At 39.7% G+C, this 16,583-nt stretch overlaps 2 protein-coding genes and 1 long non-coding RNA gene across 3 annotated transcripts in view; 1 reads left to right on the top strand and 2 right to left on the bottom strand.

Moving 5' to 3' along the window:
• Positions 1 to 4,570: 4,570 nt before the first annotated feature.
• On the top strand, positions 4,571 to 4,837 carry mllt11 (MLLT11 transcription factor 7 cofactor). Its single transcript, XM_030766916.1, has one exon. The coding sequence runs from the start codon at positions 4,571 to 4,573 to the stop codon at positions 4,835 to 4,837; it is 267 nt and encodes an 88-aa protein (XP_030622776.1).
• Positions 4,838 to 7,322: 2,485 nt separating this feature from the next.
• LOC115830199 (uncharacterized) lies at positions 7,323 to 9,635 on the bottom strand. Its single transcript, XR_004026022.1, has 3 exons — positions 9,484 to 9,635; positions 9,295 to 9,376; positions 7,323 to 8,653 (listed from the first exon to the last, which is right to left on the bottom strand). It is a non-coding gene; the product is annotated as an uncharacterized LOC115830199 (long non-coding RNA).
• Positions 9,636 to 13,538: 3,903 nt separating this feature from the next.
• magi2b (membrane associated guanylate kinase, WW and PDZ domain containing 2b) overlaps positions 13,539 to 16,583 on the bottom strand; it is a 117,734-nt gene continuing 114,689 nt past the window's right edge. Inside the window, exons 21-24 of the mRNA XM_030794276.1 lie at positions 15,150 to 15,293; positions 14,411 to 14,549; positions 14,073 to 14,161; positions 13,539 to 13,595 (exon numbers count right to left, since the gene is read on the bottom strand). Of these exons, the coding sequence (XP_030650136.1) occupies positions 13,539 to 13,595; positions 14,073 to 14,161; positions 14,411 to 14,549; positions 15,150 to 15,293 (429 nt within the window). The remainder of the gene's footprint in view (positions 13,596 to 14,072; positions 14,162 to 14,410; positions 14,550 to 15,149; positions 15,294 to 16,583) is intronic.

Here is a 16,583-nt window from a genome sequence, read left to right as displayed (position 1 = left end):
GCTCAAACATACTCAAACCCTCTCTGAGCTGCATGCCTGCGTCCTGTAAATTTCTCTTCGTTGCAAACACGCCAGCTGATGAGGGCTGCCGTGTCATCATCAGTCCCTACAAAGAAGAAGTCCAAAATGAAATTTTCTTAACAGTTTCCATGCTACAGCCACAATTTCAGAGATTTCTTTGGCTAACGTTACTTCACTATTCCACCACTAACGCCTCAGTGCCACGTGTTCGAAAGCACGGTTGGCAACCAAAACCAAGCTATGGCAACTACATGATCATAGGAACATTTATCTTACATGAATTCTCAAGAGCTCAGTGTGATGTAGAAGTCTGCGGTCCAAATTAATTTAACAATGTACCCAGCTAGCTCGTATTGCCGCTTTGGAAGTTAACTCAATGGCGATAACTGACAGAAAACTCCGCTATTATTAACTATCCTTACAGTCATGAAAGGATTGCTAGCATTCGCTATCGATTAAGCTATTTGTTCTGATAAAAACGAACACACGACTACAGCAAATATCTATCAAAGAAAAGAAAACATATGACTTGTTAGACCAAGATATGCAAATGATACTTATATTTATATTCGGAGCTGGACTCGCCACCGCCATTGTCGCCGTCCGCCATGTTTTTTGAAAATTTTCGGAAAGTTAAGAGGTTACCGCGTTGCGTGATGGGATGCAGTAGTCGGCGAAGTGAGCTCGGGATGTATACTAGAAATTTTCGCCAGAGTAGTACATCATCCAGGTAACTGTCGTGTACTGCAAAAGTTTTATTTTTCACGAACTGCATACTACTTACTACATTTACGTGAAAATTAGTACGCGAGTAGTATGTAGTATGCAATTTCGGACACAGCCAGAGTCTTTACGGACCAGTCAGGTGCAGATATTCTGGCGTTTGTTTATGCGACAAAGATAATAATTACGAATATCCGGCGCATAATTATGTTGCAGCGTAACGTCCAAATAGTGTCCGAAATGTATCAACAGCAGTCAACCGTTTTCCCCTCGTGAGTGTTCCATGTAGCAAACACTACATTGTGAGTGAGTGAACAAGTGAGCATTTCGAACACGGGGCCGGACTGAATTGTGGATTTACAAGACCTCTCTCTTCTCTCTCTCTCTCTCTCTTAATAACTTTATTGAGCAAATACATCAAATGAACTACAGCTTCAGTAAATAACTAGTCTAAATATACAAGACCCCTCTCGCCAGGCTTGGACTTGCTGTCTTGACATAGGAGATTACGTTATTTCCTGGCGTAGATCATGGAGATTTTTTTTTTACTCTGTACCGGAGGCAATTTAAATAGTAAATAGCGAAGTAAAATACCTCAGATAAACACACTTAAGTAGAAGTAAAACTCACAGTTTTTAGAAAAAAATACTCAAAAAGTATAAGTACACTAAAAATCAACTCTACTTCCATCCATGATTACGGGTATATGTACCCTGTGAAAGAGAGGGAGAGGGAGGGACAGAGGGAGAGAAGGAGGGGTGTTAGCGGTTGGTCATTCTTGGAACAGAAAAGTAACACAAGCATTAAAATAGGGAAAAAGCAGAAATCAACGATTTAAAATAATTAATCCTCCAAGAGACTCCACGACTACAATGAACTGACGAATTGAAAATGAGCCTGGGAAATCAGAGTAAACCGTTTTTTCTCTGTCGAAGGTTCAAGAGAGACCTGCAGACAGGAAATTTATTCTGACTGAAACAAGAGCAGTGTTATTAATGAACGCCTTAGGCTGTATGGCGAGACAACTGAATTCTGAAAATCGATGTCTGTGGATACTTATTTCATGGAGTATGATAGACCCACATAATAACGATGTAATGCCATGTATCAGTGTTTTTGCATTACAAACCTGGTCATCTTCGGATTTTGACCATTACAGACCCCTTTCACACTTAGAGCTGTCACACTTACCCAGTCACGTATGTCCACAGCGGACATGGAGAAAACATCTAGTACGCGTTTTTAAAGTATTCTTTCTTTTAGTCTCTTTTTCCCTGGTTATTTTATCAGTTTATTCTTTTATTTACTTATTCCGTGTTTATTTATTTACGTGCAAGGAAAAGTATCTGAAACTCTTTAAATGTAACAGGGTACCTGTAAATCAAGTGGCGCTCTCACAGGATATGGGTCGCCAGAGCAGTTAGGTTCGTGGTGGTTGTGCTAAGATCAGCGTTCCATCTGCCGAGCAGTAGAAACATGTCTACTTTGGGGAAGAAGCTCTGCATTTGGTTGGATTTGTGCGAGCACCCACACAGGCATAAATACTATTATTTAAATTCTAACGTTGTTCTGACATTCCAAAAGCAATTATTTGCTCGGGAGGGCAAACATTTTCACACCAACCTTTGGATAGCCTATTGTGGAGTGGAATTCAGTATGTTTGGGCAACGCCCATTGTCCATTCTGGTCATGGGGTACAATACTCTTTTTAGTGCACATGAGTGGTGCAATGATTTTAAAAGAATGATTTTCAGTTAAATGTTGGGTAATGGGACATGGTCTACATGTGGTCTTGTTACGCGTTGGAAATCCTTCAACTATTATTGCGGTAAAAACTACATATTTTTCTTTGCAAATAAACGGTCAAATGTAGCATTTTAGTCTCGGATGTGCAGCGTGGGAAACTTAAAAAAATGTTTATCCATCACTAGAGCTGCCCTGATTTGAAGCAGAAGGTAATTTTCAAGTTTGAATCGCATATGCTGCAAGTACCGGTATCAGCTTCGGGAATGATCAAATCTAAATTATATACAAGGCGATATGGATGGATAAGGAGTTATTTTAAAGAAATTCATATGGTGGATTTTACTGGAAGCTTAGATGGATCATTTATTTATGTATGGCGTTACTAGTCATCGCTGTCTTCAATAATATAAGAATAGCCCCCCCTCCCCCCTCCCTTTTTTTCCCTATCCAGTTCCCTTATCTAAATAACCGTTCGATTCTGTGATTTATCCATGAGCGTTGTATGAAAGGCCGTCCTTTTATGACAAATGACCGGTCTTTTCATGTTGTAAAATACTGTCATCCTTACTGCGGGCCTGTAACAGACGATTGGGTGGGGCTGAGATAGAGGCTCCGAGTTGCCGGCTTTGTTAGTGCGCATATACATAGAGACAACGGCATCACGATTTAGACAGCATCAGCTCCAGCATCAATTGCAGCTCAATAGCGGATTTTACCGAGAAACTTTAGTAGACACGTTGCAGACCAAAGTTCCCTGGTAGGTTTCTGATAATTCGATATATTTTCTCGAATGCGAGCATACCTGGGTCACACTTCACGAAGCCTCATATGTGCGATTAGGTAAATCATGGTTTTGTCGGCTGTGCAATTTGAGCAGTACGACTTCTTCGAATTTTAAAATGTGGAAGACTGCTTAGAGATAACCATCAAACTGTTAGTATGCTTTTAATAATCCTATTTGGAATGAGTAGCGCAAATTGCCCGTTTCATATAGATTACGTGTATGGTTATTTTTTTGGGTTAATCATTTTGCACCGTCATTACAATGAGATCTTTCTCTTAAATTTTGTCATGTAACCCTGATTAGATTTTTTCATCCCTCAAATGCATGTGTGGTCGCGTGTACCCTCGAGTCGACCATTCAAATGGACAGTGTACAATAGGCTAGTGACCCTGAATTCTTGGAAAATGTAATGGGTGTGTACTGACAGCATCAAACTCATGTTGCGACGGAAGCCTTTGAACTATTCAGTAAAGACATAGCTAAACTGTAACTGATTTCTTTAATCAGGCCTGGCAAATGTTTACTCATCTCCTAAAAGCACAGCATGACAAGGTAGTTTATCACTAATTCAGTACTGGTCTGTAAATATCTGTTCTAATTTCAGCTTTGAGTGTCTTTCCCATGTGGAGTCTTGAATTAGATTTCCTGAAATTGTTCTGGAATCACTGTCTTATTTTGTGCTCCAGTATGTATTGGTAGATTTCCGAGAACCCACTCTGTTAACTACGGTTAAAATAGCTTGATTTTCAGTGTCACATTTCAAAATGAGATTTGTAAGAGTGAGAATAAACATGGTCATTTATGCAACGTTTGTGAACCTTTTGACCTTTAACTCAAAATGTTTGTTCTCCACTGTATTTCATTTCAGTGTATGAAGACTGAACTGCACCCCAAATTATTTAAATGGTGCCAAGTGCTCGTGTTCAACTAAGAATAGACATTAACTGAAAATACTTGAGTATGAGACACTGGTGGCCAAAAATAAAGTGAGGCAGGTTGAGTGCTGTGGGAATACCGGCTTGTTTTGCTTGGCGTGTCACCACTCATCAGAATGATTGTTTTTGAATAGTTTTGCATGACATAAATAAAATACTCCTTACAATACTTCTTTTGAGATTTACTGTGAAAGACCGAACATTTCACATTACTACTGATGACATCATGTACAGATGCTTTCTCAGCAATATCATATGATTTACATACCAGTCCTTCATAAGTGCTCTTTAGTACGATATGTATGTTTTTGAATCTTTTGAAATGACCTAGGAGTGTTCTGTTTTTCATAGGCAGATGAAAATGCTGGACACTGCTAGCAACCAGTATGACTCCTTCTTATTTTGGAGGCAGCCCATTCCAGCGCTTGACCTCTCAGAACTTGAGGACTTGGGCTTGTGTGAGTCAAAACCAGTCAAATGCACTCAGCACACAAAGACACAGAAGAGCTCCCCAAACCATCAAGAGCAGAAGGAGGAGGAGATGGAATTGTCTGATTTCACCACTTTCAACTACTGGAAGGAGCCCATCCCTCGTATTGACACCTTGGATTTTAATCTGATCCTGTGATGTCTTCACTGGCCAAATCTCTTTCTCACACTTTATCCCATGTATATTGTCCATAATGACTTCACATCCACTCAGTCTGGTTGGTAAAGTCTATACTAAAATGACACAGCTGTGTGATATTGTAATCTGTGTTAAAGTAGATCCGGTACTTAAATCTTCTGGCATTTGTGACAGACAGTTATGTTACATCCACTGATTTAATTATATAGACACAGTCAGCTTAAAAAAAAACATAAGCAAGTTGTATTTCTGTAAAAGAAATCAGAAAATCAGTATTTTAATCAGTGTTAAAGATGATTAATCAGTGATTTTGAACAACTGGAACATCATCATAAAAACACTAGGAAACATCAAATGATATCTGCTACGTTTACAACCAAGTGACATCACTGCTCAGAGAGACCAGACAATATGAAATGTTACAGATGGAAGTGAAAACATACATATTTGAAAATATATTCATAAAGCATTATTTCTTTGGTTCCATGTGTTTCAATAGACCTTTCCTTTAAGACACTTTATCTGATGTATGTTTAACTCAATAACACTTTCCCCTGTAAATCAGTGCTTCTCCACTCAGTCATGTTAAAACTTTAATTTAGAGCCTGACCGATACAGGTTTTTTAAGACCAATACCGATTTTGATATCTGAGGATTTAAAAAAAATGATAATGATATATTGGCCGATATTCTTTTTTTTCCTCACCAAAATAATGAGACGTAAGGCAGTTTAAAATTAAACTTGTTTTGACGCCATAAATAGTACTTTGAACAAAGGTACAACAAATTATATTAAAGATTTGATGAATAAAAGTAAATTATATATATATATATATATATATATATATATATATATATATATATATATATATATATATATATATATATATATATTTTTTTTTTAATAAGCTAGATAAATTTGTTTGGCTACCAAGCCTGTTAGATACTTGTTCAGCTCATGTTTATTTGTGTCTCCTCTGGTTTATTAATTTCTAATGCACCAACAGACATACGAGTCGCAGATATATTTACCATTGCTTCATTTAGGCAGAGAAAGATAAACGCGTTTAACATTAACATTAGCGGTCTTCCACTGATAGACATGGCATTAGCTAGCTTTGAGGGTGACCTCATTTAGCAATGGATAGCGTTATAACCTACTGTAAGTGATGTTGCCAGAAAATGTTTAGAATGGACGAGGGAGAAATAACAATGCCATTGTTTGTTTACTCGCAAGAACTGCCGCACTGTTTAATAAATAAACCTACAATCAATTTTGTCGACAGCTTAGCCTACGCCACTCAAATACTTTGATGCTTGACTGACGGTACGGGCCTTCACATTACTGCAGCAAAACCAGGCATGGCTGACATAAATGTTGTCAAGCTTATTTGGGCTAAGAGGAGGAGTAATGGGGGATGCTTATTATTATTTGAATAATGTATTTCACGTGACAGTTATCAACTTACCACAAACACAGATGATCTCTGTCGTTGGCTACTCCCTGACTCTGCTTAGGTCAGCCGATTGTTGACATTTGTTGTTTTCGCATGTGTGTTGACATGGAGTTCTGTGTGCCCTCTATAGGACAAACTATGCAATGACAACATTCATAACATCGTCTCTCCTTTTCTTTTTTTAATTGTCATTTAGCGGCCGTTATAAACTGAGGATACAAACATGTGGAGTGACAGGGGTCCTAAAGACCAGGCTGGGAATCACTACCTTACAGCTCTGTTTTCAAAAAAGGCTGACGATGCTGTGGAATCTGTTTGTCTTGATTGTGTCTCGTTGTTGCCACTTAGAGAATGGAAGAGCAGAGATTTGAATTCTGAGACCATTCTGAGCTGTTTGTTGGATTTGCTGGATCTATTGGTTTGCTGGAGTCTCTCTACTCTCAGATCTTTTGGTCCGACTTATTTTTGTAGGACATCTTGATAAGAGAAATTCCTCACAAGGGAGTGCAATTTAGGATAAGAGCAAAACATTCAATCCAAAACAACAACAAAAAAAATCATCATGGCAATATGAGTTTATAGCCTTTGGCATATGTGGCTCTTTACTTTTTATGCTTAAGGAGTTATACATACAGTTCTTCCAGCATTAGAGTACAAAGAACAAAACAAAAAAACAAAGAGTACAAAAAAAACATTTAAGATGGTTGCAAAGATCTTTGCAAAGATGGTCTGTCAGTAGCTCCCAGAGTTCCTCAGAGACACTTAAAACCAAATGGATCATGGAGGTGCCATAAAAATTAGGTATGGTAAGAATACGTATTTTTAGGCTGTTTCTGAACAGTGACATAGGTATTTTTTTGATCTGTGTCTGTACAGTGATGTAGGTATTTCAACAAAAATAAAAAGAATCACGTGCATGTAAGCAAAACCCCTTGCAAATGTGGGAGACAATCCAGGACCGGTTTAGAGGCTTAATTCAGTAATAATTTATGAAACAGCTCTACTCTTGAAGGTTAATGATACAACTTTCAGGTCAGCTCAGCGTTATGAACATAGAACATCTTTTAAATTCAACGTATATTATGCAACTTATGTTCCACACCTAACAAGTATAGTTTGCCCTTCGTTACAGTTTGACAACTGCCTTGTCATAAATAAATAGTTCGTTTTTTGATACATTCATTCAAAAACAACAACAACAACAAAAAAACAGTATCGCAGATGGTTCATGTAGAAGCTGCCTCGTCGCACTTGCTCTGAGAATGTAATGTACTTTTTACAGTCATTGGCAGTAGGTGATTTGTTATTTTTTAACAGAGGTGATAGTCCAATGGTCACTGACTCTATAGAGAATATAGGGGGATGACAGATTAACAAGGGGGTTCCATTTTGGTCATTTTGCTAACAAGAGGGATGGCATCCCCCCTCATCTGCCGACAAATTGCCTACTGGTCACTGTTACTAACCGCTGAGACATCTTGGTACATTACTCAATAGATTTTGTGCTGGCAAGACTTATTTTAATTCAGGATAATCATTTGGCATTTAAAACAACGTAAACAAAAATTCTTTGCTGACACAAATAGCGCCTCTAATAAAACCATAAATTAGTGTAGTATAAGACCGTTCTATAACGTTAAAGGAAAGGCTGCTCCTTCTCTTCAAATAAGATTCAGCACCACACATTCTATCAAGAGTCTGCGAGATGTAAAAATGTGTTACACCTGTACAGTCAAGTGGTCAGAGCTTCTTGTCAATGATGTGCTGGTAAAAATAACCCTGTACCTCAATCTGTGCTGTTTGAGATCCTTGAATCACAAACACATTACCTCACAAGTATAACTTTCCACCTATCCAAATCTCTGACGACAAATTGATTATGTTTCTCTTTTTGTAGACTTTCTGAAAACTGGATGTGTACAGATTACTGGATCAGCACTCCTCTGCCAACTAGTGTAGTTCTGTGCCGGTAAACCATAGCTAGACCCTGTCTCAACTCCGATGAGTCATTTCCGTGGTGATGTGTCAGGAGAAAAAGATTGCTCGGACAAGCCGCAGAGCCTCATTGTTAGCACTGCCCTTCTGTGACTGGTCCTGCTCGAGACCCCCTGAGTCCTCAGAAACATGTCAGGTCACAGTCTGTGTTTGAACCTTGCCTTCTGTCTTTCCTCTGCATGTTACTGATATAAGGCAAGGTCTCCACCTCAGCAATGTCCATATCTGCTTCTGATACATGTAATTTTACACATGCATCACAGTCTGATGTCTCCTCCATGGCCTCAGTTTCCAGTACTTTCCCTCCCATCACTCCATCACTGTTTGGAGGAAGCTTCTCATCAGCCACAGAGCTCTTCTGGACCTGTATTACAGCAAACAAGACTTGCAGTTGGTAAGCAGCACTGGTCAGAGAAAGGAACAGTATGGTACAGTGTATCTCATTATACTTGGTTTACTTTACATTCTACTCTATGTTTGTTTTGGGTTTTTTTCCCCAAGAAAACTTACTAGACAAACTTGCTTACAGTCTAAACTGAGAGAAGGAGCTGAACGACAACAACAATAATAATAACAGACAAAAACAAGAATTCAACTCACTCTCACTCATGATCTAAGCCGCTTATCATGATAAGGGTCGCGGGGGATGCTGGAGCCTATCCCAGCGCTACGGTCGCCAGTCCATCGCAGGGCAGACACACAGACAAATACACTCACATTCCCGCCTAGGGGCAATTTAGTGTCTCCAATTCACCTAACCTGCATGTCTTTGCACGCAGACACGGGGAGAACATGCAAACTGCACACAGAAAGGAATCGAACCCGAGACCTTCTTGCGCCATGCTGCCGCCACGAATTCAACTCATTTGAGCGTTTGCACGGTTAGAACAGTGCACAGCAAAAGTTGTGTCATGCATGTTCTTTATCATGGCACCTTACAGACCCCCATTTTACCACACATTAAACTCTTTTGCGTAATCTGCATTTTCGAACTTCGTCACTCACATGTTCTTGGTTCGTTACTTCGGCGAGGAGACTGACAGCTGTCTGCACTAGCTCCTGTTCATTCATCCAGTACAGTGTGACTCTGGTGACACAAGTTTTGTATTGCATTCTTTTTGTAAATGTGTATTTTGCATCAGGACAGAATATGAAATTACTACTAGAATACTGTTTAAGGACACGTTGCTTTACCTCGCTGAACGGTTATCCTTCCGCTTTGACCGTCTTCTGTCTTTCTCTTCTCTTTCTCTGTTAACACTAGTCGAAGTCATCCACGATGGAAGGTTTCGCTGTTTTCCTGACATTTTTTCAGTTTACAGTATAATGCTCGCCATCTAACAAAAAAGCACTTCGTCACCGTGCCTCCGCCTCATTAACAAAACTGCTCTGTTGTTGGAGGTTTTAAATGCGATAGCGCCGAAACCTGGATAGGAGAATTACTACACTCAATGGTCACTGAGAAAATAAGCTACGTTAACTGGTTACATGTCAATAAACCATACTATAACACATTGCTCTGCAAATTATAGATAAATATTCTGGGCTTATTCAAACACCTAAACACTGGTGATAAGAATACAGATAATAATCAAAAAGTGATCATATTAATTACGAGTTCAACAACCCTCCAAGTCAGATATCTTGGTTCTTCTTTATGAACACTGTAAAATGAGGACCAAAAATGCATTTGATTTTTTAATAAATACTCATACTCTTATGAACATCCACGTTTACTTTCTATTTTATTAATTTTATTTTTTCTTTGTGCTGCTGACAATAGTTCACGCTCGGATAACCATATAGAAGTATAATGAGAACAATAAAATGAGAAGTTTACACCATGTCATAAGTTTATTTGACAATATTTCAGAATATCATACAGTAAACAAGGTTTTAGCAAAATTGAATATATCAGTAGGGTTGCATCTCATAAAAATATCTGATCACTTTAATCTTTGAAACTATCAATGATACATTTAACCATATTTATAGGAGTACAGCTGTACAAGGTAAATACACATCTAACACTACACAGTTATATCCATCTGAATTGGGCCCACGTACGTGCCATCTTTCACAGATTCGATATATATAATATGTTCTCTTTTTTCACAGCAGGCAGGATACAGCTTCAACAGTAAAAGCTATGAGCTGTGCAATAGATGCGCTCTCTCTCTCACTCTCACTCTCTCTCTCTCCATGTAAACCACTATTAAATTTAGCACACTGCAGCCAAAAAGTGAATCTATCACAAATAAAAAAAAATATGCTGGGCAGAATATTATCCGGTAATCATTAATAACTATTAATGACAAAATATACCTTTCAAGTATTTTGTGTGAATTCTACAGCCACATTTTGTAACACATCTCACTTGAGCATATCAGCACTCAGATCAATCTAAAGGATTCTTTTGCTGTCTTCCAGCAGGATTACCACAAAATTCAGAGAAGAGTGCCCCACAAATGGCTTTGCGACTTTCTCAGGTCAATTCCATATCTTACAACAACTTCATTGACACACTAGTAGTCGCAAAGGAGCAGAAAGGTTTAGTTTAAGAATAAACATGCTAGAACGCTAGAACACAGAGATGTGCTCTTATGAGACCATTAGTGTGAGCAGCCTCTCTTCAATAAAATAAAATAAAATAGAGATCTAGGGTTCTGTAACAACAATAAGATGCCATTTCGGCTCTGTATCAGACACTTAGTGCAGCTATCTCCTCAGTTTAATTCATCCAGTCAATATTTATCAAACTGATGCTGTAATATGTAAACGATGATCACGGTCCAATAAGGGGGCTGATTTACTTCTTCCGTCAACCAGTGCGACGTTCACTGCCAACCCCAGACTCACGTATACTAAATGTCAAGCTAAAGCTACATCAGGGCCCCAGTGTTCTCAGCATCTATATCAAAGAATACTGATCTGGGATCAGCTCTTCTCAGTCTCTGTAAGTGTCTTTACCTGTATAATTACAGAGAAAAGGTAATCCTGACTCAGTCTTTTGCTGAAACTTCTCATACATTTAGGCCCAGGCCACATGTTGAAAAACATGAGTCTGATGTAAGATTCCATGTCATTTCTCTGACTGTGGGTGCTAGCATATTTCAGAATATTCTCAGCCGGCTTTGGCTTGTGATTCATTGCTGCATATGAGCGGAGAGTTTGACTTTAACGTGGTTATCACCCTCCAACCCAAACCTTTACACCAACAGCCGGCTGATGTTAATCCATTCAAACTGGGAGTGTTGCTATAGACATAATGAGGCATAAAAACAGGGGTTTCATTTTTTTTTTTTTATAATATTGCCTGATAATTATAGAGCAATGTATCAATTACTCTCATGAGCCATGCTAAATGACATAGCTTTTTGTTTTGATTACACTATCCATTCTTCCATAAAACTATGAATTTTGCATATTGTCACAAATGGATTAAAAGGAAACACAAAGAGAGATTTATCTCTCTTGCATGAGACAATGATAAAACAGCTGCATCTGTATCACTGACAAATATCATCTTTTGTGACTTGAGTTTGCTCTTTGTACCAATGCCTGACAGTAAGGCACTCTGTCCCAAACAGCTGGGCCCTGCTCACTGCTGGTGCACACACACACACACACACACACACACACACACACACACACACACACTACTGTCTTCCCAGTGCTCTGAAGTGATTTCTTTCTTTCACCTCTTTTCCTGACTATGGTGGGATGAGTGTTGTGATGGTCACTTCAGTGGTCCCACAAAAAGTTTGAAAACCCAATAGAATGCTGCCTAAACATTCCCACAGTAAGACGCAGATAGTGTCTACCACATACTTTTTTGCTTTTTTGGACCACTTCTCCATGTCCAACTTTGAAGCTATCCATGATATTCTGAGAAATGTCTCCTAGTCTATAAAACAAATGAAGTAGAATGGATAGAATAGTAACTGTTTTATGTAAAATAACTGATCTCAAACATGTTGCATTCTCACCTGTCCAGAGTCTTACAAGAGCAGTGCTCACAGTAAGGGAGGTGGACGTGGGGGAGGCCAGGTCCACAGTGATACAGTTCACCAAGCACCATCTCAGGGAGAACATGGCACTACCGACACACACTCAAGAGTCCAGCAGGGGGGACATTTCAGGGGTCACACAGTTCAGACATGTCACTGATGTCACTGGCCATTCAGCTGTGTAATGTGATTCAGGGTTATCTATGATCTAAATGTATTTCTGCCTATGGACTGTATTTCAGCTAACAAAAAAAATGTTCTGAAAACCTAGAGTGTTTTTGACATGAAAGTTTCCAGATTTTATCACTCAATTAAAAATGTATGCAGTGATATCGGAGATACTGTAATTGCAGTCTCTGAGGAAAAGAGCTTTAATGTGGATGGACTGTTATGTCCGGTGTGCAAAAAGTGATGGACAGGTAGTATTCTGCTTCCTGTTGAAATAATTTTATTCCCATAATACAGAGATGGTTTCATTAGAGTTTACTCTCTGTGCTTGGCAATGTCTGTGGTAGAGTCTTGGCCAAAATGACCCGTAGCAAAGCACAGTTCTCTCATGCTACTCACATACATTTGTATTGTCTTCTCTGATGACACAACTGCATTTTAGAGGCTGGACTGAGACAAGTTAAAGTGGTAAAAACAGAAAGAAACAAACAATTAATGACTTATCCCTTATTAAAAGAAAGAGTTTTTTCTCTTGTTTGTCAGGTAGCATGGATTGGGCCAGGTTGAGCCGGGATCAGGGTCTGATCTGGCCTGTGTGGACTCAGAGTCTGCAGTGCTGGGATCCACATTTCTGCAGGCCACCTTTGGAACCTCCTGAGTGCAAACCATACTTCCAGTAATCTGGCCAGTAATGTGATCTGTAATCTGGCCTACTGGCTGCTGGTCCATCACTGATGCTGCCACACTGTCATCCAATCTCAGACATATGAAACCAACTACAGCAAGCACACGGGATCCCCTCTGTCTGAGAATGTACAACTCTTCGTCTCTCTCCCCTGCCCTATTGTTTGGTACAGCCCTTGCCACTCTGAAGCTCTGCTTTTTTGGATGGACCTGCCACCCTCTGTTCCATGAGATATTAGCGTGCGTTTAACTGGCCACAAGGGGGCATCCTGTGTTGCTCATGCTCCATCACATAATGTCTCCACAGGGAAGAGGCAGTGTGAGTCCAGAGTGTGAGTCTGGATGAGATGAGGGTGATGGAAGAGAGTGGAAGCTAGTAACACATCGCTACTTCCGACAGGGCAGGGGGGGCTGGAGAGACAGCACTCCAGGAGGGGGCACTGTCTACAGAGAGAGACAAAGTCTATTGATGACCAGCATACAACCACACTTACAAATAACTACCCACAAAGCCAAGCAAACACACTCATGCTAATGCTCACACTCACGCTGACGCTCACACACACATACACACACAGTATACAGAGAGACACAGATGGCCCTTTTCATGACCAGCATCAACCACAGCCACAAATAATCTCTCACACACACACACAAACTTGTGCAGACGCATATATACGCACAGACACAAACACATACCAACACACACATATGCACACAGGCACAAACACATACCAGCACACACACACAAACCTGTGCAGACACTTACACATGCACACAAACACATGCGCACACACACGCACACACACACGCGCGCACACACACGCGCACACACACACACACACACACACATAAACACACACATACATTTCCCAGTGAAAACAGCTGTAAACTGGAGAGACATGCAGTTTTTTCACAAACCGTGTCTTTAGAGTGTCCCATTATGAAGAAATAGGGAGAAGCTAGAGTGTCACTTTTCATGCACATGGGCAGACTGGGCGCTACCATTCCTGAAGAGCAGGACAGAAAATACTACAGCAGTTTAGACTTACAGCAGCAGCGGTGAAATAATTATATATTTGTGTTAGTTACAGGCAGAAGGACAGGCGACAAGCTATTTGATTAAAGGAGTTAATGTCCTAAATATTTTCTGTTGAAGACATTTCACAGCAATTAAAATTGCGTGTATAGATACTGATTTGCAGTAATTCAGTGCTGAATGCATGAGTGTCGGTTTGTGAGATAAAGTGGAAACCCACCATACTCAGGCACCTGTCCTGTTCCCCTCTTCAGCAGTAAACGCACCCGTCGCCCTCCTGCCTTGATCAGCTCAATGGCCCGGGCGTGGCTCATGTCCCTCGTACTCTCGCCATTAATCTCAATAATCTGATCACCCACCTGCACAATTACAGTAAATAACAACGATGAAGCAACATTCACTAAATACCCACAAATATTTCCCTTTAAGGCGCAAATACAGTGCAATTACACAACTTGCTCTGTGCAAGCAATTCAATTATGTAACTTGCTCCCACTGGGAACCATCAACACAATTAGAAAACAAAAATTGTAAGATTTGTACATTTGAGTTTAAGATGCAACTGATGTTCTGCTGCAACTGAAAACATTTCGGTATTATTCTGAGTATGTGATGGACATTATTTATTTTAGCAATGTGTTAGATGTTATTTATTTTGGTAATTTTATTTGGTAAAGTGATGAATGTTATTTATTTTGCTAAAGTGATGGATATTATTTAGTTTGGTGATGTTATTTATTTTGATAATATGATGGAAGCTATTTATTTTGGTAAAGTGATGGATGTAATTTATTTTGGTAATATGATGGATGTTATCTATTTTAGTAATATGATGGACGTTATTTATTTTGGTGACGTGACATGTAGTTTATTTTAATAATATGATGTGATGGATGTTATCTATTTTAGTAATATGATGAGGTGTTATTTATTTTGGTAATATGATGGATGTTCCTCACCCTCATGCGTCCGTTTCGGATGGCAGGCCCGTCTTCCGCCAGCCTGAGTACAAACAGGTCCATTTTATACTCCCTCCCACCCCGAATACTGAAGCCAAAGCCTTTTACACTCTTCTCCAGCTCCACTGTGAAGTAGTCAAAGTCCTGAAAATCATAACACAATGAAGTCACTGCCTAAACACTGGCCCTCATGATGCACACTCTCATAATTGACACTGGTTGAGTAATTATTGACTGTGTGAATCTGGACCTACAGTCTGTTTCTGTAAGCATCTGAGATATTCTGATATTTTTGACTCAGTTCTCCCCCAGGGCCATTGTGGCGTGACTGCATTGGGCATGACTCATTAGGCTCACAGGCTGCTGCTGAATGGAGTGCCTCCAGAATATTTTCTCAAGAACAGCTGAGGGTCTCTGGCAGTGTGACAAGCGACTGGATATTCGTGGTGTGGGAGAGGAACCTCTGTCTCTGTGTGAGCCACCAAATGGGCTGACTTCATCTTAAATGGTTTTCAGACAAGGGCTAATACAACCCTTAATCAGGGACGGTATGTTAAAATTAAAATTAAAACGGAAAACAGCAGTTTGTAAATTAGCTTCGGGCTGTACTACATTGAAAACAATACAACAGCACATTATTTGATGTTTTACCTCATGAATTGTATTGTTTTTTCCAAATAAACACATTTCAATTTTGATTCTTGGAAAGTATTTACCATTTTGTTATGTTGGCATTACTTTTCACAACAGTTAAAAGATGTTTAGGGACTGAAGACACCAAGTGGTGAAGCATTTCAGGTGTCATTTTGTCCCATTCTTCCAGCAAACAAGTCTTAAGGTGTGCAACAGTACGGAGTCTTCGTTGTTGCATTTTGCGTTTCAGAGTGCGCCACACATTCTCTATTGGGAACAGGGAGGGACTGCAGGCAGGCCAGTCCAGCACCTGCACCCTCTTCTTCCACAGTAATGCCTTTGTAATGTGTGCAGAATGTGGTTTTGCATTGTCTTGCGTGGGAAATATGCTTGGAAGTCCCTAGGAAAGATGTTGTCTTGAAGGCAGCATATGTTGCTCCAAAATCTCTATGCACTTTTCAGAGCGCACGGCATCCATTTCTTCAAAAAAAGACCTGAAATACTGATTCGTCTGACCACAATACACGTGAACATAAGGCTTCCTTTTGGCACAGTAAAGTTTTAACTGCCATTTGTGGATGTTACAACGTATTGTAGTGCTTGACAAAGGTTTGCCATAGTAATCCTGAACCCATGTGGTCATATCACTTATAGATGAATGGTGGTTCTTGATGCAGTGCCATTTGAGGGATCGCGAGAGGGAGCACACTTATTCAGTTTAGTCTTGTGCCGTTGCCCTTTACACACTGAAATTCCTCCAGATTCCTTGTAACTTTTAATTATTTTATGCACCATAGAGGG

Source organism: Chanos chanos, chromosome 2, assembly GCF_902362185.1.
Source record: "Chanos chanos chromosome 2, fChaCha1.1, whole genome shotgun sequence".
Taxonomy (NCBI): domain Eukaryota; kingdom Metazoa; phylum Chordata; class Actinopteri; order Gonorynchiformes; family Chanidae; genus Chanos; species Chanos chanos.
The sequence above is the reverse complement of the archived record's forward strand: the minus strand, read 5'-3'. Positions and strand labels throughout refer to the sequence as shown.